The 26,819-nt window shown below is 36.5% G+C and overlaps 2 protein-coding genes and 1 non-coding gene across 9 annotated transcripts in view; 2 read left to right on the top strand and 1 right to left on the bottom strand.

Moving 5' to 3' along the window:
* Nucleotides 1-372, top strand: part of LOC108621599 (uncharacterized) — a 39,159-nt gene extending 38,787 nt beyond the window's left edge. For both annotated transcript variants that reach the window (XR_016268721.1, XR_016268720.1), the window contains one exon: nucleotides 69-372. This is a non-coding gene — a transcript (uncharacterized LOC108621599). The remainder of the gene's footprint in view (nucleotides 1-68) is intronic.
* Nucleotides 373-8,458: 8,086 nt separating this feature from the next.
* Nucleotides 8,459-15,732, top strand: Nepl16 (Neprilysin-like 16). 5 transcript variants are annotated; one of them, XM_089463200.1, is made up of 11 exons: nucleotides 8,459-8,640; nucleotides 10,223-10,480; nucleotides 10,535-10,931; nucleotides 11,005-11,297; nucleotides 13,060-13,227; nucleotides 13,545-13,628; nucleotides 13,969-14,244; nucleotides 14,307-14,563; nucleotides 14,624-14,679; nucleotides 14,745-15,129; nucleotides 15,593-15,732. In XM_089463200.1, exons 2-11 carry the CDS (start codon nucleotides 10,244-10,246, stop codon nucleotides 15,690-15,692), a joined length of 2,253 nt encoding a protein of 750 aa, XP_089319326.1. In that variant the 5' UTR covers nucleotides 8,459-8,640; nucleotides 10,223-10,243; the 3' UTR covers nucleotides 15,693-15,732. The 5 variants fall into 5 exon arrangements, with proteins under 5 accessions (XP_089319326.1, XP_089319325.1, XP_089319324.1 ...); XM_089463199.1 differs by having other exon boundaries at nucleotides 8,459-8,931; XM_089463198.1 differs by having other exon boundaries at nucleotides 8,461-8,690.
* A 4,177-nt stretch (nucleotides 15,733-19,909) lies between these two features.
* The window catches only part of TTLL5 (Tubulin tyrosine ligase-like 5), a 31,650-nt gene continuing 24,740 nt past the window's right edge, over nucleotides 19,910-26,819 (bottom strand). For both annotated transcript variants that reach the window (XM_089463203.1, XM_089463202.1), the window contains exons 4-5: nucleotides 22,356-22,569; nucleotides 19,910-22,296 (exon numbers count right to left, since the gene is read on the bottom strand). In XM_089463203.1, the coding sequence (XP_089319329.1) occupies nucleotides 20,545-22,296; nucleotides 22,356-22,569 (1,966 nt within the window). In that variant the 3' untranslated portion in view covers nucleotides 19,910-20,544. The remainder of the gene's footprint in view (nucleotides 22,297-22,355; nucleotides 22,570-26,819) is intronic.

The following is a 26,819-nucleotide window of genomic DNA, read 5'->3' as shown; positions in this document are numbered from 1 at the left end:
TCATTGCTAAAAAATTATACAAATGTTCTATAAAATCTAATTTTTCTTCCATTTTTTCTTTTGTTTAGAATTATTTATGTTTAGATGATTTTCAACGAAATTATCACTCAAATAAAATTAAGCTTTCTACAGACTGTGGTGTGACTGCTAAACATCGGAAAATGAGTGTGTCATTTCAAAATAATAATAAACAAAAGACGAATTTATTGGAATCGGCTTTCGTAACGCTCAGTAAACAACAGAGAGAGATGAAATGTCAGTCGGCTGAAAAATAATAACGTCAACCGCAGAGAACATACATACTGGATTTGTGATGATTTTAAATAGATCAAATATATGAAAGATTTACTTTAAAGAAGTAATAGTTATTAATTACTCTCTCTCTCTCTCTCTCTCTCTCTCTCTCTCTTGCTTTTCTTTTTCTTTTTATACCCTGAACCCATTTTCAATGGGAAATCAGGGTATAATGGTTTTGTTGAAATGTATGTAACAGGGAGAAGGAGGCGTGGCAGACCCCACAAAGTATATATATTCTTGATCAGGGTGACGAGCTGAGTTGATTTGGCCCTGTCCGTCTGTCTGTCCGTTTGTCCGTCTGTCGGTATGTATGAACGCGTCGATTTCAGGAGATATAAGAGCTAGAGACTTCAAATTTTTTTTAAATGTCCGTAATTACAGCGCGCATATCAAGTTTATCATTAAAAATCGATAACTCATCCCGATCTTTTTTATCGATAAAAAACCTTATCGAAAACCAGTTATAAAATTATATCTTCTACACCTTTATTGCTAGAGTCTCCAAATTTTTAATGTATGCTTATATGCAATTTATACAATTTCGGTTTTTGTCAAAATTAACCCCCCACCTCTAAATTCACCCCCAACCCTCACTTTTGTGCTTTGGCAATTACATGCATATGCATGTTATAATCATAATCTAAAAGTTTCATGAAGATCGTACGTCCACAAAAAAAGTTATTAAACAATTAAGTTCTCTTAGTAAGCGCACACTGCAGCCCATGCGTGAGTGCTTGTGTGTGTATGTGTTTGTGTATGTGTGTGTGTATGTAAGTGTGTGTATGCGTTTGTGTCTGTATGCGTGTGTGTGTATGTATGCCTGTGTGTGCGTACGTGCCTATGTGTGTGTGTGTGTGTGTGCGTGTTTCTTCTGTAAGCTGAAAGACGCGAAAAATTATTGAAATATCTATTGCTCCAAGGGTTCAGGGGATCTCGTAGTCGAGCAGTCTCGACTAGAGCTTTCTTACTTGTTATACCCTGAACACATGGAAAATGGGAAATCACGGTATAATGGTTTTGTTAAAAGTATGTAATAAGCAGAAGGAGGCGTGACAGACCCCACAAAGTATATATATTCTTGATCATTCTTGTATGAACGCGTCGATTTCAGAAGATATAAGATCTAAAGACTTGAAATTTTTATACTCATTCACGAAAGTGAATTATTATATTGGTTTTTTGCAATGTCCGTCTGTCCGTCCGTAAAGACTTGAAATTAGGAACACATACTTGTGTATATCTCCGATTTATAAAGTGTTAAAATTTTTCCGATCCGTCCACTAGGGGCGTGGCAATCGGAAAGTGCATTTTCCGATATACCAGAAATCGTATTAGTTGAAGAGCTAGAAAGCTGAAATTTGGAATGTAGATCCGTGTCGATCACCCAAGATCATGAGCTATGGCGGATATATCTACGCTCATTGGGGGCGTGGCAAATCGGATGAAACTGTATCTCCAAGAGTTTTACAGCTAGAACTTGCACGTAAGCTGTTATGATTATATAAAGTCTCATGACAAATTAATATGTCTACGCCCATAAGGGGCGTGGAAAATCGGACCTGAAGATATAGTTATTTTTTAAATTCTACTATATTTTGGATAATATGTATATATGTGCGGATATATGTGCGCCCCAGGAGCAATGACAAACCGCAAAAGTTTGTATCTCCTAAAGTACAATAGCTAGAAGCTTCAAATTTGGATAGTTGAGTTACTAGTAACCTCCCATCGATTACCCAAAAATAATTTTTACGCCTCTTAGCGGCGTGACATATCAAAAAATACACTGTAATTTTCACATTTTTTGAGCGTAAGCGCTCAAATTTTGTAGTTAGGGTACCGTTAGCTCGTTCTAAGAACTGACCAAAAATAAGGTGTCTACGCTCAGTAGGGGCGTGGCAAATCGGGAAAAACTCAATTCTCTACAGTAATAGAGTTAAACTTATCTACTAAACTGCTGATGGGGTGTGAATGAGTATTCCGCAGTCATTAACGCCCGACTGCAACGTTTTTACTTGTTTTTCCTAGGTCCGTGTATATCACGCGCATATCGAGTTTTTCTTTAAATATCGATAACTACTCCCGATATTTTATTATCGATTAAAACCCTTATCGAAAGCTAGTTATTTATTTATATCTCCTATACCTTTAGAGCTAGAGCTTCTACTACGTGCATGTGTATGTATGTGTGTCGAAAAGAAGTGCAAACTGATTAGAATATCAGATTAGAGGGTTCAGGGTATCTCCTAGTCGAGCAGGCTCGACTAGAGTCTTCTTACTTGTTATACATCGATTTTGCTACAAAAAACTAACTACTGCTGGTATTTTGATATGGATTAAATCCATAGCTAGTGTTTCCAAATTTTAAGCTTGTTATAATCCACCCCGCCACCCCTTAATTTGTGTGTTTACGTATACACGTGTGTGTGTATGTGCTGTTTCTTGTATAAACAGAATCATAGAATTATGTAAATAGGTTGAAAGGTTCAGGGGATCTCGTAGTCGATATCGGAACTGAAATATTTACCAATGATTCGAAACAAATTCGATCTGTAGCTGCTATAATGGGATATACAGGGCGACGAGCTGAGTCGATTTGGCCCTGTCCGTCTGTCTGTCTATCCGTCTGTCCGTCCGTCCGTCCGTCCGTCCGTCTGTCCTGTCCATCTGTCCGTATGTTTGAATGTGTCGATTTCCGAAGATATATGATCTAGAGACTTCATTTTTTTATACCCTGAACCCATTTTCAATGGGAAATCAGGGTATAATGGTTTTGTTGAAATGTATGTAACAGGGAGAAGGAGGCGTGGTAGACCCCACAAAGTATATATATTCTTGATCAGGGCGACGAGCTGAGTTGATTTGGCCCTGTCCGTCTGTCTGTCCGTCCGTCCGTATGTATGAACGCGTCGATTTCAGAAGATATAAGAGCTAGAGACTTCAAATTTTTTTAAAATGTCCGTAATTACAGCGCGCATATCAAGTTTATCATTAAAAATCGATAACTCATCCCGATCTTTTTTTATCGATAAAAAACCTTATCGAAAACCAGTTATAAAATTATATCTTCTACACCTTTATTGCTAGAGTCTCCACATTTTTAATGTATGCTTATATGCAATTTATACAATTTGTTAAAATTTACCCCCCACCCTTAAATTCACCCCCTCACCCTCACTTTTGTAAAAAGCGTATTTCAAATACTAGAGACTTGTGCTTTGGCATTTACATGCATATCCACGTTGTAATCATAATCTGAAAGTTTCATGAAGATCGTACGTCCACAAAAAAAGTTATTAAGCAATTAAGTTCTCATAGTAAGCGCTCACTGCAGCCCATGCGTGTTTATGCGTGGGGGCTTGTGAGTGTATGTGTTTGTGTATGTGTATGTATGTGTTTGTGTATGTGTGTGTGCATGTGTATGTGTATGTATATGTTTGTGTATGTATGTGTTTGTGTATGTGTGTGTGCATGTGAGTGTGTGTATGCGTTTGTGTCTGTATGCGTGTGTGTGTATGTATGCCTGTGTGTGTGTGTGTGTGCCTGTTTCTTGTGTAAGCTGAAAGACGCGAAAAATTATTGAAATATCTATTGCTCCAAGGGTTCAGGGGATCTCGTAGTCGAGCAGTCTCGACTAGAGCTTTCTTACTTGTTTTATTTACAATATTTTATATACAGCGCGTACGTCGAGTTTGCTTTTAAAATTCGATAAATCATCCCGTTATGTTTTTATCGAGTAAAAACATTCAAGTTCAAGTCAGATGCCACTATAGCTAATTGTGAATGATTTTTCATTTTTTTTAAATTTCTCAAATATTCAATATAATATGTAGATCATATGCTGAAAGTTTCATTAAATTCCGTTCAGTCAAAAATTAATAAAAAATAATCAAATATTTGGCCAATTAACAAACGCACGTGCAGCAGCTACAACAGCATCGTATGCACACATGTGTGCACACATACATTCAAACTTCTTCTAGAAACATTTGTTGAATCACATCAGCTGTTAGTTTCGTTTAGTTTTGGTAGATGGCGCTGCAGCAGTGAATCTATTTGAGTTTTGCCAGTGCCACTTGCAGAGGTGAAGTGGCGTAGTGTGTTAGCTGCATGACGCGCATGACGATCGAGAAGTCGCGGTTCGAATCCCGATCGGTGCAACTGATGTTAACTTTTTTAATTGTTTCAAAATATTTTTATATTTTATTAAATGAGTTTTGTATTTTATTTATATTTTTAAATACATCGAAATTGAAATTTCAGCCATACTAAATGGGCATTTTTATTTGTTGGGTTCAGGGTAGTATCTAGTCGAGCACTCTCGACTAGTTTTCTTACTTGTTTAAATCTCTACTTCATTTCGAGACACTAGTCAATATGACAAATTTATGAAAGTAAGTTCGACTAAGCAGAATTTAATAAAAAAAAATATATCATACTAGCTGGCCCGGCAAACGTTGCATTGCAATCTATATTATTTCTAGGTAAAAAATTGTTGAAAGCTATGTTGTTCAGGTTGGGATTTTCATTCAAGCACCTTGTGGTAAAGGACATAATTCGTTTTTTGGTCAGGTGCAAGAACAAATAATGCGGATGGTTTTCCAACACGTGAGCTTGCCACGTTCAATTGACCATGAGAAAAACACACATTTTCTAGATTGAGGCCACAAATAGTCAAAGATTGGCTCTGTGACTTGTTGATCGTCATGGCGAAGGCAAGACGAAGCGGGAATTGAATTCGTTTAAATTCAAAGGGCATATCTGTTGAGATCATCGGAATCCTAGGAATAAGAACTTCATAGCTGTGTTGATTTCTTGACGCCGGTCAAGTTGTTCTTCCATATTGCCCATGAAGTATATTTGCAAGAATTTGTGCTGTGCATCTTCAATAGGTTGCAATGATCCAATGCGATGGCAAATCTGGCCTTGAATCTTTAAATTCAAAGCCATAGTTATAGTTAGATTTACAAACACTTTTTACAGAAATCTAAAATCTAACAAACTACATTATTCCAAATTTTTTTTTTATACTTAACCCATTGAAAATGGGAAATCAGGGTATAATGGTTTTGTTGAAATGTATGTAACAGGCAGAAGGAGGCGTGGCAGACCCCACAAAGTATATATATTCTTGATCAGGGCGACGAGCTGAGTCGATTTGGCCCTGTCCGTCTGTCTGTCTGTCCGTCTGTCCGTATGTTTGAACGCGTCGATTTCCGAAGATATAAGAGCTAGAGACTTGAGTTTTTTTTAAATGACCGTATATACAGCGCGGACGTCGAGTTTGCTTTTAAAATTCGATAAATCATCCCGTTATGTTTTTATCGAGTAAAAACATTCAAGTTCAAATCAGATGCCTCTATAGCTAATTGTGAATGATTTTTCTTTTTTTTAAATTTCTCAAATATTCAATATAATACGTAGATCATATGCTGAAAGTTTCATTAAATTCCGTTCAGTCAAAAATTAATAAAAAATAATCAAATATTTGGCCAATTAACAAACGCACGTGCAGCAGCTACAACAGAAACATTCGTTGAATCACATCAGCTGTTAGTTTCGTTTAGTTTTGGTAGATGGCGCAACAGCAGTGAATCTATTTGAGTTTTGCCAGCGCCACTAGCAGGAGTGGGGTGGCCTAGTGTGTTAGCTGCACGACGCCCAATCGAGAAGTCGCGGTTCGAATCCCGGTCGATGCAGCTGATGTTAATTTTATTTTAATTGTTTCAAAATGTTTTTATATTTTCATAAATGAGTTTTCTATTTAATTTATATTTTTAAATACACCGAAATTGAAATTTTAACTATACTTTATGTGCGTTTTTAATAGTTTGGTTATTCTAGCAGATTCTTAGAATCACATCAGCAGTTAGTTTCGTTTAGTTTTGGTAGATGGCGCTGCAGCAGTGAATCTATTTGAGTTTTGCCAGCGCCACTAGCAGGAGTGAGGTGGCCTAGTGTGTTAGCTGCATGACGCTCGATCGAGAAGTCGCGGTTCAAATCCCGATCGGGGTGCAACTGATGATAACTTTTTTTAATTGTTTCAAAATATTTTTATATTTTATTAAATGAGTTTGGTATTTTATTTATATTTTTAAATACATCGAAATTGAAATTTCAGCCATACTAAATGGGCATTTTTAATTGTTGGGTTCAGGGTAGTATCTAGTCGACTTTTTGACAGTCATAGAAAATAAAATTTTTAACGTAAATTACCCTAAATGTCGGATTATATGCGTCTCCCATAATTTCCGCCCCAAATGAAGTCATTTGGAAACAGGCATTGTATTTTTGAGTGCTCGCTAGAAAATGTCGTGATTCTAGTGTTTCGCCATAAGGCGGGACCACTAATGGCAATGTCACTTTACCACTAAGGCAGCACAAACCGGGCGTTTCACCAGCAAACTTCAATGCGCCACAATGCTGGCAAACAACGTCCATTGGACCAATGCAAACTAAACGATTCAAGCTGTAATCAATGGTGCAATCATATCGAAACGCTGCTCGATTCAAATCAATCCTTGAACCATTTCTTATTGCCATTTCACGGGCTGCCTCTCTTTGAGAAGCACGAATTAAGGCCCTTCTTTGCTGGGTACTAACGCGGAGCCTTTCTCGGGCGATTTCTCGCTCTTCGTCAGATAATTGACTCGCGCTATTCCGTTGCCTAATTGCATTATGGGTCCGCCGGGAAAGATTAGATCTTCTAGGACGCGGCATTTTTATACCCTGAACCCATTGAAAATGGGAAATCAGGGTATAATGGTTTTGTTAAAAGTATGTAACAGGCAGAAGGAGGCGTGGCAGACCCCACAAAGTATATATATTCTTGATCAGGGCGACGAGCTGAGTTGATTTGGCCCTGTCCGTCTGTCTGTCCGTCCGTCCGTCCGTCCGTATGTATGAACGCGTCGATTTCAGAAGATATAAGAGCTAGAGACTTCAAATTTTTTTTAAATGTCCGTAATTACAGCGCGCATATCAAGTTTATTATTAAAAATCGATAACTCATCCCGATCTTTTCGATAAAAAACCTTATCGAAAACCAGTTATAAAATTATATCTTCTACTCCTTTTTTGCTAGAGTCTCCAAATTTTTAATGTATGCTTATATGCAATTTATACAATTTCGGTTTTTGTTAAAATTTACCCCCCACCCTTAAATTCACCCCCTCACCCTCACTTTGGTAAAAAGCGTATTTCAAATACTAGAGACTTGTGCTTTAGCAATTACATGCATAGCCATGTTATAATCATAATCTGAAAGTTTCATGAAGATCGTACGTCCACAAAAAAAGTTATTAAGCAATTAAGTTCTCATAGTAAGCGCTCACTGCAGCCCATGCGAGTTTATGCTTGTGTGTGTATATGTATGTAATTGATTGTGTATGTGTGTGTGTATATGCGTTTGTGTGTGTATGCGTGTGTGTGTGTATGTGTGTCTGTATGCGTGTGTGTATATGTATGCCTGTGTGTGCGTACGTGCGTGTGTGTGTGCCTGTTTCTTGTGTAAGCTGAAAGACGCGAAAAATTATTTAAATATCTATTGCTCCAAGGGTTCAGGGGATCTCGTAGTCGAGCAGTCTCGACTAGAGCTTTCTTACTTGTTTTTTTTTTTTAATTTTTGCAGATATTTGATTTGAAATATTTATAAAGTTTAAAAGTCCAAAAATATAAAAAGCCAAAAATACACTTTTTAATAATTAACTTTTTTTTTTAATTTCGAATTTTTTATTTATTTTTTGAACAGTCAGGTTGGTTTTAATCTTTTGATTTTTTTTTGAATTTTTGCAGATTTTTGATTTGAAATATTTTTCTTTTTGATTTGGAAAAAAACCTTTTTTTTTTTTTTTGTTGATTTTTTTTTTGAATAGTTTTTTTTTTTTTATGTTGAATAGTCGTTTTTTTTTTTTTTTTTTTTTTTTGTTGAATAGTCAGGTCTGCTCGAGGCTGTGCCGTAGACTGACTGACTACATTTGTTTATTTACTTCTATACAGGACCGAAACTGTCACTGTTGTCAAGGCTACTGAGTATAAATGGAAATTTGAATCTTTGGGGAAAAAACCGCGTTTTTCAAGTGTTTGTCAAATTTTTTCAGTATTTTAAAGATCTACTGACCTACTCGTGGCGGAGACAAATCCAACAAATCGAAAACCATGAAAATTGGTCCAGCAGATCTCGAGTTATAAGTGCTTGGACACTTTTACACAACTCTCTTATATATATGTATATAGATATCTACCACCTTCGTAATGCGCAGTCGCCTACAATCCAATACAATGTTTTTTCTTTATAATTCATGGGAAAATCAATAAAGTAATCATAGAGAACGCACAAAACATGTGAGGGAAATATTTTTTTAATTCAGTACTGTCTAATTTACTTTGTGGCGGTAAGCTTAATTTTGCCCGAAGTTTTTTTTTTTCAATATTCTAATGGAACTAATAACGAGACATTTTAAAGTCAACACGACTCGATTTAACTTTGCTGCTTTTTTATTTTGTTTTGTTATGTAATTGCTGTCAATCAAAAAACCAATACTGGCGGCTTTTATTAAATTCTACGATAATAGTGCATCCCAAATGGCTCAAATGCAAATATGTGAAAGTGAATAATGTTGAATTGTCAATGGTGCAAGTTGTATTTATTTTCTTGTAACATTTGAAAATATTATTAACATAAGCTCCATATATCTTAAATATAGTATTTGTATTTGTATTTGTATTTCAAAGCAATGTTTCTCAGCTATTATTCAACTTCATCTGATATATTTGTAGAAAAACAAACACGATCGCTGTTTTCTAGGGTATAGATATTATTCACATAAAAGATCTAATTGAAAACTAAAAAACAAATAAATTGAGTTAATATTGGTTTGTGTGAAAAGCTTTTCAATCCAAAATCTTTGGACTATTTGCCCACACTGTGATCGCATATACGACACGGGAATGTAAATGCAAATGATCATTTGTATTATTAAACAAGTAAGAAAGTTCGAGTCGAGACTACTCGACTACGAGATCCCCTGAACCCTTGGAGCAATAGATATTTCAATAATTTTTCGCGTCTTTCAGCTTACCAAGAAACACGCACACACACACATACACAAACATTTACATACATATACACACACAAGCATAAACACGCATGGGCGGCAGTGAGCGCTTACTATGAGAACTTAATTGCTTAATAACTTTTTTTGTGGATGTACGATCTTCATGAAACTTTCAGATTATGATTATTACATGGATATGCATGTAACTGCCAAAGAACAAGTCTCTAGTATTTGAAATACGCTTTTTACAAAAGTGATGGTGAGGTTGTAAATTTAAGGGTGGGGGTAAATTTTAACAAAAACCGAAATTGTATAAATTGCATATAAACATACATTAAAAATTTGGAGACTCTAGCAATAAAGGTGTAGAAGATATAATTTTATAACTGGTTTTCGATAAGGGTTTTTATCGATAAAAAAAGATCGGGATGAGTTATCGATTTTTAATGATAAACTTGATATGCGCGCTGTAATTACGGACATTTAAAAAAAAATTGAAGTCTCTAGCTCTTATATCTTCTGAAATGACTTGTTCATACATACGGACAGACGGACGGACGGACAGACGGACAGACAGACGGACAGGGCCAAATCAACTCAGCTCGTCGCCCTGATCAAGAATATATATACTTTGTGGGGTCTGCCACGCCTCCTTCTGCCTGTTACATACATTTCAACAAAACCATTATACCCTGATTTCCCATTAAAAATGGGTTCAGGGTATAAAAAGAAGCATAGATTGAATTCTAGACGTGAATATGTGCATATTTCAGCAGATACTTGCTTTCTATTTATGCATATTAATTAATCATGTAATTGAAAAACTCGGTTGTGTCAAATTTTTCATTATTTTATTATTATTCCCATAGCACAAAAAGAAAAAACACACGATGACAGCTGAGTTTAACTCGCGTAACACATTTCGCAAATCGGGTGTAAGTAGTCTAAGTACTAATGCTCGTAATGTAATTACTTCTGCGAATCCATCGGGGGGAAGTAGCGCGTCGCTTCTCCAAAAACAATTGTCATTTAAAACCCCAATTTGTTCGAATCAATTTGGTAAAGCTGACGAGGTTGAAATTATTGACAATTCTAATTTAGATAACTTGGCGGGACAATATAATAAGGTATTGCGCAAATACTTAAACGTCTATTCTTGATGATGAGAAAGTCTATTTTAGAACAATATCATTGGCTGGATATGTTGTGCCCCCTGTATATGGCTGCGCACCTCTGCTGCAGTGCACAAAGTCGCTATTACGTCCGCAACTTTACTAGTTACAACTTTATTGGTCGCATCGCCAATATTATTTTTAATTAGTACAGCTCCCTCTCCACTTCCAAGGGATTGCTATATGGACGGTGACGGTTGTTCACCTACAGTTGCATCTACTTCGGAATGCACGGAAGATATTTGCGAAACTGTTTCTTCGAACATTCAAGCGAGACTTAACTGGAACAAAGATCCTTGTTCAGAATTTAAGAAATTTAGTTGTTGGCGTCGAAAATTCAATAAAAATGTAACGAATATAATTGAAATGGGCAACTCACAAAAATCAGTCGATATTCAAATGCAAAGTAAGTTGAACATTTCTCTATTATATGTATTTATATATTATTATATATTTATATTCCCATAAATATTTTGTAGTGCTTCTGAACAATTCAAGTATAAGTGAAAATTTTATGAAACTTAAAATCTTATATGAGAGCTGCCTTAAGTTGACAACAAATTCGAGCGCTATACACCGCATACTTAATCAATTAGGAGGTTACTTAACGGTTGGAGTCATTGGCCCTTCATCAATTGCACCGCTTGTAGCTAAAATCTATGAGCTTGGTCCCAGTCCACTTGTTGATATATATTATGATCTAAGTTATGGAAGAAGACCACATGTTCTTCTTATCATAAGCGGACCAAGTACTTCATCAGTTATATTAGAGGTATGTATATCATACAGTACGTTGTATTCTTTAATTCATTTTCCAATTTGTGTCAACTAGTTCCCACAGCAGAAGTAAATCTCCACTTAGCACACAAGAGACACACATCGCAAAGTATATTTAAAATGTGGGTGTTTTAATTTATATGCATATTAGCATACATCAAAAATTTGGAGACTCTAGCAATAAAGGTGTAGGAGATATAATTTTATAACTGGTTTTCGATAAGGTTTTTATCGATAAAAAATCGGTATGAGTTATCGATTTTTAATGATAAACTCGATATCCGCGCTGTAATTACGGACATTTAAAAAAAATTTGAAGTCTCTAGCTCTTATATCTTCTGAAATTGACGCGTTCATACATACGGACAGACGGACGGACAGACAGACGGACAGGGTCAAATCAACTCAGCTCGTTGCCCTGATCAAGAATATATGCACTTTGTGGGGTCTGTCACGCCTCCTTCTGCCTGTTACATACATTTCAACAAAACCATTATACCCTGATTTCCTATTGAAAATGGGTTCAGGGTATAAAAAAATAACATCAGTTGCGCGGTTGGAGTTCGAATCCGTGACTTCTCGATCGAGCGTCCCCCTAATCCCTAGACCACCTCACTGTTACAAGCTGCGTTGGCAAAACTGAAATAGGTTCACTGCTGCAGCGCCATCTAGCAAAACTAAACCAAACTAACTGCTGATGTGATTCTAAGAATCTGCTAAAATAACCAAACTAATAAAATTAACATCAGTTGCGCCGCTCGGGATTCGAAACCCCTACTTATCGAGCGCCACGCCGCTACTCACTACGCCACCTAACTTTTGGAAGCTGCGCTGGAAAAACTGAAATAGGTTCACTGCTGCAGCGCCACCTAGCAGAACTAAACCAAACTAACAGCTGATGTGATTCCAAGAAGAATATGCACATGTATACGAAACTGTTGTAGCTGGTGCACGTGCGTTTGTTAATTGGCCAAACATTTTATTACTTTTTAACGTCGATAGACTTAACGGGATTTAATGAAACTTTCAGCATATGATCTACATATTCTATTCAATAAATGACAAATTACAAAAAAATTAAAAATCATTCACAATTAGCTATACTGGCATCTGACTTGAATTTGAATGTTTTTATTCGATAATAGTATAACGGGATGATTTATCGAATTTTTAAACCAAATTCGATATCCGCGCTCTGTATACGGTCATTTAAAAAAAAACTTCGAGTGTAGTCTCTAAGTCTTATATCTTCTGAAATCGACGCGTTCAAGCATACGGACGGACAGACAGACGGACAGGGCTAAGTCGACTCAGCTCGTCGCCATTAAACTGTTCCATTTTCTAATCGCGCAGCGAGTTTCAGTGGCCGAAGTCTAGCGTAGAACTGACTTGCATCGCACACTTATTCTTTTGTGCCTACCATCGAACCACGCTCACGCGTCACGGCGTTGTCGCCGCGCTAAAACGGTACTTTCCAAAACTACAAAATGTCATCAGCCAATCGCATCTCAAATAAAGGCTGATGCACATTATGATGAAATAACAGTCTTGCCTCACACACACACACACACACACAGCACGAACTGCACGCGCCGACATATGTATACTTTATGGGGTCTGCCACGCCTCCTTCTGCCTGTTACATACATTTCAACAAAACCATTATACTCTGATTTTGAATGGGCTCAGGGTATAAAAATCATTCTCAATCTGCTTTGTATTGTTATTATTTAATGGAACCAATATTAAATTTCTAGAATAAAATTCGTTGGATGAGCCCCAAGGCACCTCCCAATCGCTTACGACAAGGAATACCAAATCTCTTGCCAGATTTAATTGATCATGTTTTACCAAGTCACTTATCATATGCTCAACGTGTGTCTGAGAAAGACACAATTATAGAATTTATAAAGGATCTTAACAAGGTAATACATTACATGTCCATCTAATTTAAATAGTATATAATTTAATTTCTCTGGTAATATCTATTTCAGGTGAATAGATATAAACGTTGAGTATTTTCGTTTTTTGCCTTGAGTATATATTATCGTGGGTATCCGATTCTGATGAAGTATCAAAATTCCCCCAATCGCTTTTAGTTCTTTCTTTTAAGGAAGTCAAGGATCCTAATGATTCCTGTTTATTGAATAAGAAAAAAAAATGAATATAATGTACCACCAAATTCAATTTATATTTATGTTTTTTGTATATATATATTATATATATGTATTTTGGTTTTTAGCTTCAAGTTGAGCAATCACGACGTGGATTTTGGGATAGCTCTGTTTTGTACAATATTTCTAGTTTACATTCGATGTACCCAGTTGTAAGTAATCTTTTCATTATAAACAATTTTCGAATTTGTTTTGAATTTATAATTTTATATCGCATCAAAGATATTAAAATAGAGGATATATCTTTTGAACGAAGTTTATAAGGTTTGATTTAAATTTGATAAAAATATTTGATTTGCAATCTGACACATATTCAAATATTCATTTATAAAGTACCATAGAGACAGTAAATTTTAATTTAGAGGCCAATACACTGACCTTCATATTTTTGTATTATCTAATTGCCTAGTAAAGTTGTAATTATTAATTTGTTAACATTCTAAAATAGTTGATTAATCTGTTTGCTTACTAATTTGAATGACAATGTTTCAGCTAAACTGGACCTTATTAATCCCAAAGAACTGGAGTGGTCCAATAGTTGTAAGAAATGCAGATTATCTAAAGGCGCTGCAATCATTTCTTACAAAATATCCATCTCGAATCGCACACAACGCTATGCTATTGTTAAGTGTACTGGAAATTTTACCAAAAGATTTTCCAACTCCTGAGGTGTGCACACGCTCTAGTATGTGGGCTTTACCAGAATTAGCCTCAGCACTGTATATTTCGCAATATTCGTCAATTGATTCAAAAGACATAATAAAACGGGTACAGACTTTTATATCTCTCCAATTATATGATGATAGTGATATCTAAGCTTATGATTTTAGGCAGATATAATCTTCAAATCGCTCAAAGCTCACCTAAAACGAGCTCCTTCTCTAAAAGGCGCTGCGCTTGTAAAGCTGTCAGCATTAAAAATTCAATCAAAGACATGGGAAGGATTCACGAACGTAACCCATTTAACAAAATCAGTGGAACGCCTTCAAATCACGCCGGATAATTGGCTTCAAAATATTTTAGAGATATATAAAACGAATAAAATCGTACCGAATAAAATAAATATGGACTTTAGCTCCCATGATGCGTAAGTGTAAAGTGTGTATAAACACAACAAAATTAAGTTACGGATTTTTTTAAATTTTAGATGGGCATACCCTATTGTGTCGACCATATTCTATGATACATTAAGCCATTCAATTGGTGCGTAGTAAATGCTGCGACGGTAAAAATTTATAATCTATAATTTTAAAATTTTACATTCACAGTTGTTCCTTTGTCGGTCATACTAATACCATATTTTAATGCACGATTGCCTCCATATCTGCATTATGCTTCAGTTGGCGTTTCAATCGCCAAGGAAATTTTACGTTCAATAACAAAAAGCTTTGATGATAAGGCAATGCGTTGCGTTCCGCATTCCGTCAATATATTTTCAAACTTTAGTCGCATGGATATATTAATTCATTCTGGAGGAATGCAAATTTCATACCATTCCATGCTTTCACTCACTGGTCCAATCAAAGGAATGGCACGACTTCCCGGGTTGAATTTGACACCAACGCAAATTTTTTTTTTAGTTTCTGCGCAAGAGCTGTGTTCTGAATCAAATTATCTAGGAATCGATACTAACGCAACAGAGTTTGACCACATGTAAGTATAGCGTCTCATTCTGTATGTCTTTCTATCCGGTTGAACTCAGCGAATTTGTAAATATGTATGTACAATACAATACATAGTATACCATGTTCACATGGTACGTGTATGTCATGTGTATGTTCATGCATTGTTTCACAATGTATATTAATGCCTAAAATTGGGATATAGTCGCTGGGCAGAATATCTCTAACCCACCACTCCTTACTAGAGCACTAGCATATGCTTATTATAGCTTCGGTATCAAAGCCTATTTCATTAGAACATTAGTACATTCGGAGGTTTATTGTTTATTATTTAAAATCAATTTTTTTTCTATTGACAACAAATAAAACTTAATTTTCTCATTTAATGGTAAGAAAAAATATAAGTAACATAAATTATAGACTCAAATTAAAAAAAATAAAAGTATGTATGTATTTAATCTGGATATATTACTAATGGCTTTTGTACATTTCAGATTGGGTTGGCTCATTGCACAAGGAGGCAGTGCGACAGAAGTTTTTAAATGTCCGTCGGGCTCTATGATCAATATACAAAAAACCTGTAATGTGCTCTAAAAGCAAATCGGAAATTAAAATAAAAAATTAAATAAATATATTTTACTAAAGTAACTTTATTAAACTCTAAAATATATGTATAAGAACTTTTTAACGAAGCAAAATTACTAAGCAAGGCGTACTCCATTTGTGGCGTACTCCATTTTTACGTTATATGCTTCCAGGTCCTGCATTTAAAACGAAATGAGCATCTTCTCATATGAAGAACCCATATATACATTCACGAAAGTGAAATGACAAACCGCAAAAATTTAAAACTCCTACAGTTTAAGAGGTAGATGAGCCAAAAAATAATTGTTACGCCTTTTTAGGGGCGTGGCATATCGAGAAATACCGTGTAGTTTTTACAATTTTTGAGCGTAATCATCCAAATTTTGCAGTTACGTTACCTTCAACTCGTTCTAAGAACTGGCAAAAAGTAGCGCACGATGCTTGCGGGACGGCCGTAAAGCATTGCTTTGCAAGCACTTTGCACTCCCTTATCCTAGGAAAGCTCGTCTTCGCTCAATTCTGCGACATTTGAACAAACTTTGAGGTCTCTAGCTCTTCTGAAATCGACGCGTTCAAACATACGGACAGACGGTCGGACGGACAGGACTAAATCAACTCAGCTCGTCGCTCTGCCTGTTACTTACATTTCAACAAAACCATTATACCCTGATTTCCTATTAAAAGCACAAATGCTTATACATGTTTCCAGAGACTACAAGTGTGTGTGTGCATGTCCGTCGCGAATAATATTCTTTATGATTCTCAACGCTTTCATACTCTAGAACAATCAACGCTGAAAACGCAAACATTTTGCATGAACACAAACGCTTTTATGATTTCGGTATATCCTTCATGAGCTGGGATAGTCGCGAACAAATTTAAATTTTTGTGCGCTGCAGAGTTAGATGATTTGAAAGACCATGTATGGGGAGAGAGAGAGAGAGAGAAGAGATAGGTACATCACATTCATTTCTTTACATCACATTCATTTCTTGGCCTAGCATTTTAGTATGAACCTGATGTTGAATATTACGCTCATTCCAAAGTGGTCATTGGTACATTGCACAAGGAATGCCCGCATTGCCAGGCCCATAAATTTAAAAATGAGCCGATCGGGATGTGTTGCTCATCAGGAAAAGTAAAACTCCCAGAAATTGAACCACTGCACGGCATCCTTATTGGTACTGATCCAGATTCTTCGCTGTTCTTGCAGTCAATGCGAAAATTCAATTCATGTTTTCAAATAACATCGTTTGGAGCAACGGAAATAGTTAAAAATACTGCTGCAATGGTCAACAATTTAATTTCACATTCAAAATCAAAGGCCAAATTTACCACAAAGTCGGTTCATTGCTACCAATGCCAAACGAACCTTATAAATTATTACAAATTTACTTTATGGGTGGCGAGGACGCCGAACGCGCACTCGCCAATCGCGTGGATGCACGTTGGAACTATTGTCACCTCAATTCACCTTTTACAACGCGCATCGTCAGCGAGCTGGATGCTCTGTTCAATGAGCAGACTGATTTGTTCAGATTCACCCGACCTGCACACAAAATTTCGTGAGAATCGGTCGAACCGTTTCGAAGGAGTTTGGCAACAAACAGCTCGACACGAGAATTTTATATTTACTGCATCCCCGCACATTTAGTTAGTTAATGAGTTATTTTGTATTTAAGTACAAAATATTCCTTAGAAATAATGGATAGGGCAAAGCAACGTTTGTCGTGCAGCACTAGACCGAACATTAAAAGATCTGCGGAATGACTCGAGATGTTTTGGTGGTTCAATGATTTTATTACCTGGTGAATTCCGACGAACACTACCAGTAATTTCAAGATCTACTGCTGCCGGCGAAATGAACGCTTGCCTCAAAGCATCAAATCTGTGGCGATATGTAAACAAACTTCAAGAGTTGCATTGTTGAACGATCTATCTGCTGATGATTTCTCGAAGCAATTGCTGAATATCGGCAATGGCCGCGTTTTTGTTGACGAATCGAGCGTTTTTAATTTCATTTCCTCCAAATTTTTGCAATTTCGTCTCATCAAAAGATGAGCTTATCAACAAAGTATTTCCGCACATCATTGCTACAAAAATACTAAATGATTAAGTGAGCGAGCAATTTCGGCGACTAAAAATAAAGATGTAGATGACCTCATTTTTATAATTCAAAATCAAATCGTAGGTACTCTGTATTCATTTAAATCTATCGACTGTGTAACAAACGAAGAAGAAGCCACTAATTATCCAATTGAATTTTTGAGCTCCTTGGATGTGCCTGGTTTATCGCCGCTCAATTTACAACTGAAGGTTGGCTTGCTAGTTATCATGCTTTGAAGTTTAAACCAACCAAAACTGTGAAATGGAACGCGTTTGGTGATAAGAAAACTGATGAGCAATGTGATTCACGCGTCGATACTCAAAGGAAAATTTAAAGATGAGGAAGTTCTTGTTCCAAAGATTCCGATGATCCCAAAAGATATACCCTTTGAGTTTAATCGAATTCAATTCCCGATTCGTCTTGCCTTCGCCATGACGATCAACAAATCACCGGGCCTATTTGACTATTTGTGGCCTCAATCTAGAAAATGCGTGTTTTTCTCATGATCAATTGTACGTGGCATGCTCACGTGTCGGCAAACCATCCGTATTATTTGCTCTTGCACCTGACCAAAAAACGAAAAATGTCGTTTACCACAAGGTGCTTGAATGAAAATCCGATTAATAAGTTAATCAGAGTGTATCCCAATTTTTATACTCATTCACGAAAGTGAATCAGTATATTGGTTTTGTGCAATGTCCGTCTTGCTGTCCGTCCGTCCGTCTGTCCGTATGAACGCAATCTATTTCGGCGCTATTGAAGCTAGAGACTTGAAATTTGGAACACATACTCGTGTATATCTCCGATTTATAAAATGTTAAAATTTTCCCGATCCGCCCACTAGGGGCGTGTCAAATCGGAAAATGCATGCAATCATGTTTGTTGAAGAGCTAGAAAGCTGAAATTCGGTATGTAGGTCCGCGTCGACCACCCAAGATCACAAGCTATGGCGGATATATCTACGCCCATTGGATAAAACTGTATCTCCTAAAGTTGTAAACCTAGAATGCTGAAATTTTGCACGTCAGCTAATGCTATGATTCTATAAAATCAAAAGACAATTTATAAGTCTACGCCCATTAGGGGCGTGTCAAATCGGACCTGAAGATATATTGATTTTTTAAATTCTGCTATATTTTGGACACTCGGACACAATTTTGTATATATACTCGGGCTGATCACCCAAGACCAAAAATTTTTTTCGGATATATGTCCGCCCACAGGAAGCGTGGCAAACCGCAAAAGTTTATATCTCCTAAAGTATAATAGCTAGAAGCTTCAAATTTAGATAGTGAAGTCACCAGTAACCTCCTCGATGACTCAAAAATATTTTTACGCCTCTTTAGTGGCGTGGCATATCGAAAAATACTCTGTATTTTTCACATTTTTGAGGGTAAGCATTCAAACTTTGCAGTTAGGGTACCGTTATCACGTTCTAAGAACTGACCAAAAATGAGGTGTCTACGCCCAGTAGGGGCGTGGCAAATCGGGAAAAACTGCATTTTCTACAGTGTTAGAGTGAAACTTAACTACTAAATTGTTGATACGATGTGAATGAGTATTCCGCAATCGGTAACGCCCGACTGCAACGTGCTTACTTGTTTTCTGACGTGTTTGGAAAACTTAATTATTTCTTTTTTTTTTTTTTTATTCTTATTCTGTATGTTGTCATCATCATTCATCATAATAAAATACTATTATACTTCTATCTATATTAATATTGTTTTGTATTTTTTATTATTATTGTATTACAATCATCAAAGTCTAAATTAGTTCAGCTAAAAGGTAACACATTACTTACTGATTTTGAGAAAAAACATTTGATAGCTCCGAAATTAAAGAACTTTATAACGCATTTTTCAAGTATTCGTCATTTTTCAGTATTTTAAGACATATTCTGCTATTCGGGGCGGAGACAAATCCACCAAATCAAAAACCATGAAAATTGGTCCAGCAGATCTCGAGTTATAAGTGTTTGAACAAACCCGACTTTGTTTTATATATATAGAGACTGTTGGGTGGTACGAAGTTCGCTGGGTCAACGTAGTTATACCGTATTATTATTCGGTATATCTGTAGACGATATGCCACGTATAAGAAACACAAAATACAGCTAAAAAAAAGTGTCGGAATTAAATATTTATTAACTTGCAAGCTGTGAACACTTAGGAGATGTAAGCATTTGATAATGTCCGGTTACAAAATTCTTCTTATGTTTCTTATTGACTCACTTTTATAGAGTATGTTGACTATTTCGACTTATCAAATATCAGATATTACATTTAAAATAGATCTTAAAAATGTGGCAACAGATCATTGTTGTTATTTTAGCCTTGAAATAAATTTTGAAGATTTAGTTAATAAATACAGTAGGTAATACTTCATTTTAGTAAAAAACGATTTCATATATGATTTTATATTGATAATATTATTAAAAAGGAAGGAGTTAAGGAATAAATTTACTCTAACTTTGGTCCTTAACAAAACTTATATTTGCAAATTTCATAAGTTTTTATGAAATAGAATATCATTATTATGCTAAAGGAAAATTCGCAGGTGAAATAATTTATATTATTACATATAATTTATATTATTTTATAGTTTTCATTTTACGTTATACATTGTTTAGGCATATTTTTCGTTGTATTTTATTTAAATCCAGCCTTATGCATATAATTTTTAAATCCAAAAGAGATTATTGAAAAATGGTTTAACAAATATGCTAAATAAATAAATTGCAACAAAATATATTTACTATTTGATATCCTTTGTGCTTCTTGATCTTAATGAAATATCACGTACATTTTCACAATTTTTATCGTAGCTTTTGAAATACCCATCATACTTGCTAACGTCTCTCGAGACTCCTGAATTTGATACCATTGCAGGCAGAGCCCTTAGGAACCCATATAATCCGGACGGAATAGGCGGCGTTGATGGCACTGACAGCCCACATCGATTATATAAAAATGGCATTATTCCAGTAATATTTGTATGATGAGTTAGGACTGCCTCTAGATCTGATTCTTGAGCGTGTATTAAAAATAAACTGTAGGCACTGGTTGGTATCATTCCAAAATGGTCAAAGGAATCTACGTAGGCTTCGGTATCTCTTTTGTAATTTTCCAAAAAATCACCTAATAATTTTGCTACCATTGCTGAACGAGCTTTACTAATATTTTGCGTATTTCGAAATAAAACTGGAGGTTTAACACCCCCACCATACTTATTAAGAAATTTTAAAATAATTTTTTCATGACTATCTTTTGGGTCTTGAGTTAGTCTTCGTAATACGGACTCTAAATATAAACTAAACGTTTGACGTGCTTGAAAATGAGTTAATGTGGAGCCACTGCCAATTTTCTTAAGTAATTGCTTGCGAAGTCTTCGTCCTTCTTCTTCACATTTCTCTACAGTTTGTTTCTTTAAGAAAGGTATTTCAGAGTCCGTTTCCAAAGCTCGTTCGTATTGTTTAATACGGTTTTCTTGCGAATTATCGGCTTGAATGTATCGTGAGCCCTGACAGAATAAATTTGAATACAGCATTTGGTTGTAATTATGTTGCGTTACTAATGCTTGAAACGTTTGACCTTGGACATTTGGGGTGGATAGTGGAATGCCATTTGCAGAATCTAAGAAATGTCCGTATCGTTGCATTGTGTCGTCTGTTGGGAATATGCGAACGAAGCCTCCACGTCTTGTATATTGCAATCGGGCGCTACGTAATATACGCTGTTCTTCTTGCGTTAAGTTTATTAATCCAAAAGGCTTTTTTTTTGATTTTGTTGATCGAAGTGTAGTGCTGGTTTCAGTTGCATCTACTTGCCTTTGACAACTTGAGCTACGTCGCCGGGCTGATTTATTGGTATAAAGAGATCTCATTTCAGGACTAAATGCCGGAATGCCAACACAGGTCAGTAAATCCGTAACAAGACAGGCTTTTACTTTAGTATCCAAGGGGCTGTCAACACCCATCGATGGCGAAAGGTTAACTTCCAATAACCAAGGTTTCAGTGTATTATCAATTAATATATCAAATCCATAAAGTTCAAAACAGTTATTTGCATTAGGTACAAACATTCTACATGCGGAAATTATTGTTTGAGCACAGGCGAGTACAGCCTTAATGATTAGATCTTCAATATTCAGCATCAGTAAGTGAGTATCGCATCCTTGGAGCTTAAGATGTCTTAAAAGGGCTGACAAGGTCCACTTGTGACCAACATCTTCCTCCTGAGCATCCGATGATCTTATGTAATCAGAATGATATTTATTGATGCTATAGTTACAAAGATGCATGCATGGATTCCACAGGTTGTCAGTGTTCCTGTCGTACCGCACAGTCGCCAATCTGACTATACCCTCTTCATAAAGATATATAATGAGTGGATCGAATGACGTAACCAACACATATACGCGTAAATCACACTTATGACCATCAATACAAAGTGGATCCACAATATATTTGGATACTAAAACTTGTTCGTCCTGTGGTATCTGGTCTGGCTACAAGTAAAGTATTATAAATCATTTTTTGTTTGTTGTTTGTTTTACTAGTAATTTACCGAATTCACAATAAATATTCCACGTCCCCTGCTTGAAGCTGCCGGTTTCACAATCCAAGGTCCTCTTTGTTTATTATGGGCAAATAATAGATCTTTCGATTCAAGCGGAAGAATAAAAGATTGGGGCACAATGTCAAAATGCTTCATTCCACGTAAGTGTTGCATCCGTTCAATATTTTTGTAGAGTCTGTCCTTTCGCGTGAGTTCATATGATCTAAAAACGATAATAATTAATTCCGTACTATAAAACACTACAGATAAATTCAGGGATCGCAAATAGGAGTTATGAATTTAAACAAGAGTGCTCTAGCCAAGACTGACTAGCAGATACCCTGAACCCTCCAAGCTGATATTCTAATCATTCTGCACTTATATTATGCACACATTCCAACATACAGTGACGAGCAAAACTGTAACATGAATCATGTGTTGCAACTTCAACGTTCTGTATTTTCGCTTTTACTGGATGGATGTTTGAGATCTTAATTTTGTTTTATTAATACGATATTTGGCTATATTACCTGAAAATTTGGAATCATTCGGTTGGCTGGAATAATTATAAGAAATATAAATGTAAAGAAAGTCAAATGTTACAGTTTTGCATCCTGGTCGTTTTTCAAAAATGAAATTATTCAACAAATCAATTCTCATAATATTGCTCACACTGCAGCGCAGCCCAAGCGCAGTCGCTGCTTACTGCGCAGTTAGCAGAGCGCGTTGTTATACGCGCGTGTGGATGCATGTGTATGTATGTGTGCATAGAAGAAGTGCAGAGTGATTAGAATATCAGCTTGGAGGGTTCAGGGTATCTCCTAATCGAGCAGTCTCGACTGGAGCCTTCTTATTTGTTGGTCTTTAGCGGGGTGATCAGCCCGAGTATATATACAAAATTTGAGGTCTCTGGCATCAATAGTGTCCAAAATATAGCAGAATTTAAAAAATCACTATATCTTCAGGTCCGGTTTGCCACGTCATTGATGAGCGTAGACCTATAATTTTATTATTAGACTTTATAGAATCATAACATTAACTGACGTGCAAAAGTTCAGCGCTCTAGCTGTAAAACTCTTGGAGATACAGTTTTATCCGATTTGCCACGCCTCCAATGGGCGTAGATATATCCGCCATAGCACATGATCTTGGGTGGTCGATGCGGATCTATATTCCAAATTTCAGCTTTCAGCTCTTCAATTAATATGATTTCTGGGATATCGGAAAATGCATTTTCCGATTTGCCACGCCCCTAGTGGGCGGATCGGGAAAATTTTAACACTTTATAAATCGGAGATATACACGAGTATGTGTTCCAAATTTCAAGTCTCTAGCTTCAATAGCGCCGAAATAGATTGTGTTCATACGGACAGACGGACGGACAGCAAGACGGACATTGTACAAAACCAATATACTAATTCACTTTCGTGAATCAGTATAAAAACTAACATCAGTTGCACCGCTCGGGATTCGGCTGCAGCGCCATCTACCAAAACTAAACCAAACTAACAGCTGATGTGATTCAAAAAATGTTTTAGAAGAAGTTTGAGTGTATGTGTGCACACGTATACGATACTGTTGTAGCTGCTGCATGTGCGTTTGTTAATTGGCCAAATATTTTTATTTTTTATAAATTCTTGACTTAACGGAATTTAATGAAACTATCAGCATATGATCTACATACTATATTGAATATTTGAGAAATTTAAAAAAAGAAAAATCATTCACAATTAGCTATAGTGGCATCTGATTTGAACTTGAATGTTTTTACTCAATAAAAACATAACAGGATGATTTATCGAATTTAAAAAGCAAACTCGACGTCCGCGCTGTATATACGGTCATTTTAAAAAAATGCAAGTCTCTAGCTCTTATATCTTCGGAAATCGACGCGTTCAAACATACGGACAGACGGACAGACAGACAGACGGACAGGACCAAATCGACTCAGCTCGTCGCCCTGATCAAGAATATATATACTTTGTGGGGTCTGCCACGCCTCCTTCTGCCTGTTACATACATTTCAACAAAACCATTATACCCTGATTTCCCCCTCTGGGGAAAGAAAATTCATAGTAATAGACTACCGGAAACTCAATTCCATAACCATTTCGGAGAGGTACCCTATCCCCGAGATCGGTGAGATAATCGCACAGTTGGGCGATAAGAAATATTTCTCCGTACTAGATCTCAAGAGCGGATTTCACCAAATTCCATTGAAAGAAGGGGATATGGAGAAAACCGCCTTTGCAATAAACGGTGGAAAATTCGAATTTACACGACTTAAGAACTCCCCCTCCACTTTTCAAACAACGTTAGGAAAAATATGCTACGTCTACATCGACGATATTGTCGTCTTTAGTCGGTCCGAAAGCGAACACGCTAAACATCTAGATGCAATAATTTGTCTATTTGAAAGTTCAAATAGACAAATACAAATTTTTCAAGGAGGAAGTAAGTTTCTTGGGCTTCACCATACCCCGACAAAGCGTAAAAACAAACATCGACAAAGTAAAAGCAATAGAAAAATTTCCAAAGCCTAGAACTGTGATCTTTTCTAGGACTTGCTAACTACTACCTATTATGGGGCGAAAACGGACATTTTTCCAAAAATATCTCCAATAAGACAATCGTAACGCTAGACCAGGACACAATAGATTCCTTTAACAAAGTCAAAAGAGCTTTAGTCTCAGGAGACGTAGTTCTATCTCACCCAAATTTTAACAAAGAGTTCTATTTGACAACCTCTAATTATGCAATTAGAGCGGTGCTTGAACAAGAATCCCGTCCCATCACTTTTATATCACGCACTCTTTTAAATCTTTTAATACCATCAGATGAAATGCAATGTTCATGAGAGTATTTGATACTCAATAAAAACCTCCATTATATTAACCAATATCTTAAGTTGAAAGCCCCTTCTGACCATTTATATGAGCTCATAAAACTTCATTTTGAAATATTCAAGAAAATTTTCGACAAGAAGCCATTCATAGCAAAACTTAAAGAAAAAATTGTTTTGCACTGCATGCACGCAACTGCTATGTCAATCTCACATAATGAATGGTTTTCCCCTACCCACCGTTGCTTCGACCATCGAAAATTCTTGCTTAATCAATTTGTGTTCATTTTAATCAGAAAAATTGTAAATGGCTTACAGATAGCATAGTTAGTAATACTAGTAATCATAGCTCGCAAATAACTGTTAACACTTTTTCGTTGTCTGCAAAAAAGTGTCTTTCACTGACACAGTCAAAAGAACTCAGACAGAAACTGTTTTTGTCGCGTCTGGCTTAGCTCGCTCGCGCTCTGAGGGAACCAGTTGTTTCTTTTTTCGTTTCCTCAAGTCAAACACTGATCGTTTGCTTGAGTTAAATGAAGCAAACGGTAAGTTGCGTTTGTATGGGTAATCACGCGGCGATTGCTGCGTTCTTTTTGAATGTATGTATGCGTGTATTTACATGCACACGAAGGCAAAAACATTTTCTGCTGAGTTTGTTAGTCAAAGTGTTTTTTGCTGAGAGGCTTTGTGTGAGGGAAAATCGTGTTAGTTTTACGCGACACTCATGTGAGAGCGTCAAACGAATGAGTCATCGCATTGCGTCTGAGCGAAACAGATGCTAAAGAAAACAGAGAGTGACGCTCAGAGAGAGACGTGTCTGCACAATTTTTTTTGGTTATGATGCGAGAAAGAGAATAAACGAAAAGACGCTCAACTCTCATTTGCAAGCTCTGGTTGCAACACAAATAAAACGTAACAAGCTGATCAGACCAATAAGCCAAAACTGCTGACACAATGTCTAGCGGACTTCCTGCACACGCCAACCAGAGCTCCAGCAATTCTAAGAAGAATTGCACAACGGTTCAACAACACCACGAGCGACGCCGCTGCCAACGTCGTCGACTGAACCACAGCTCAGCTAGGGATAGAATTGATTTAAGTAATTTAGTTGCAAATTTGTTCTTGAATAAAACGGACTGCATTTAAGCAGTAAAATATCAAAACATCTTTTTTTTACCGTTTAAATAAAGAAAGAACTTAACTGGCGCCCGAGCAGGGACCGGCTTCGCGCGCAATACAGCAAAACGTTTAGTACGTGCGTGATACTGCAAGTTAAAAGCAGAGTCGGTTTAAATAAAACGAATATTCGATCGCGTTACAACACAGCAAAACGCCTGTACGAGCGCGACCGAAAATCACTAAAGCAACTCACGTCGCGTAACTTCGACGTTCAGTGAAATTCATGAGAGGTAGTCTGGAACGTAATAGTTCGATTGCCCATCGGTGGACGGTAATCCTGTACGGCCCGCCCACAGGATACTTCAACGGAGTCTGGTCGCAGGATCCCCAGTAGGAACAGCCAAAAAGGATGAAATCCGGATCAGCAGTGAAGACCGCCACATCATCATTATTGTAAGTTAGAAATATAAGAATACGAAACTAACAAAACTAAAACGAACAAGTGTAATACA

This window comes from Drosophila arizonae, chromosome 2 (genome assembly GCF_054131065.1).
Source record: "Drosophila arizonae isolate 15081-1271.41 chromosome 2, UAZ_ARI_1.0, whole genome shotgun sequence".
NCBI lineage: Eukaryota > Metazoa > Arthropoda > Insecta > Diptera > Drosophilidae > Drosophila > Drosophila arizonae.
Note: the sequence above shows the minus strand (reverse complement) of the source record. Positions and strands in the feature narration are given on the sequence as shown.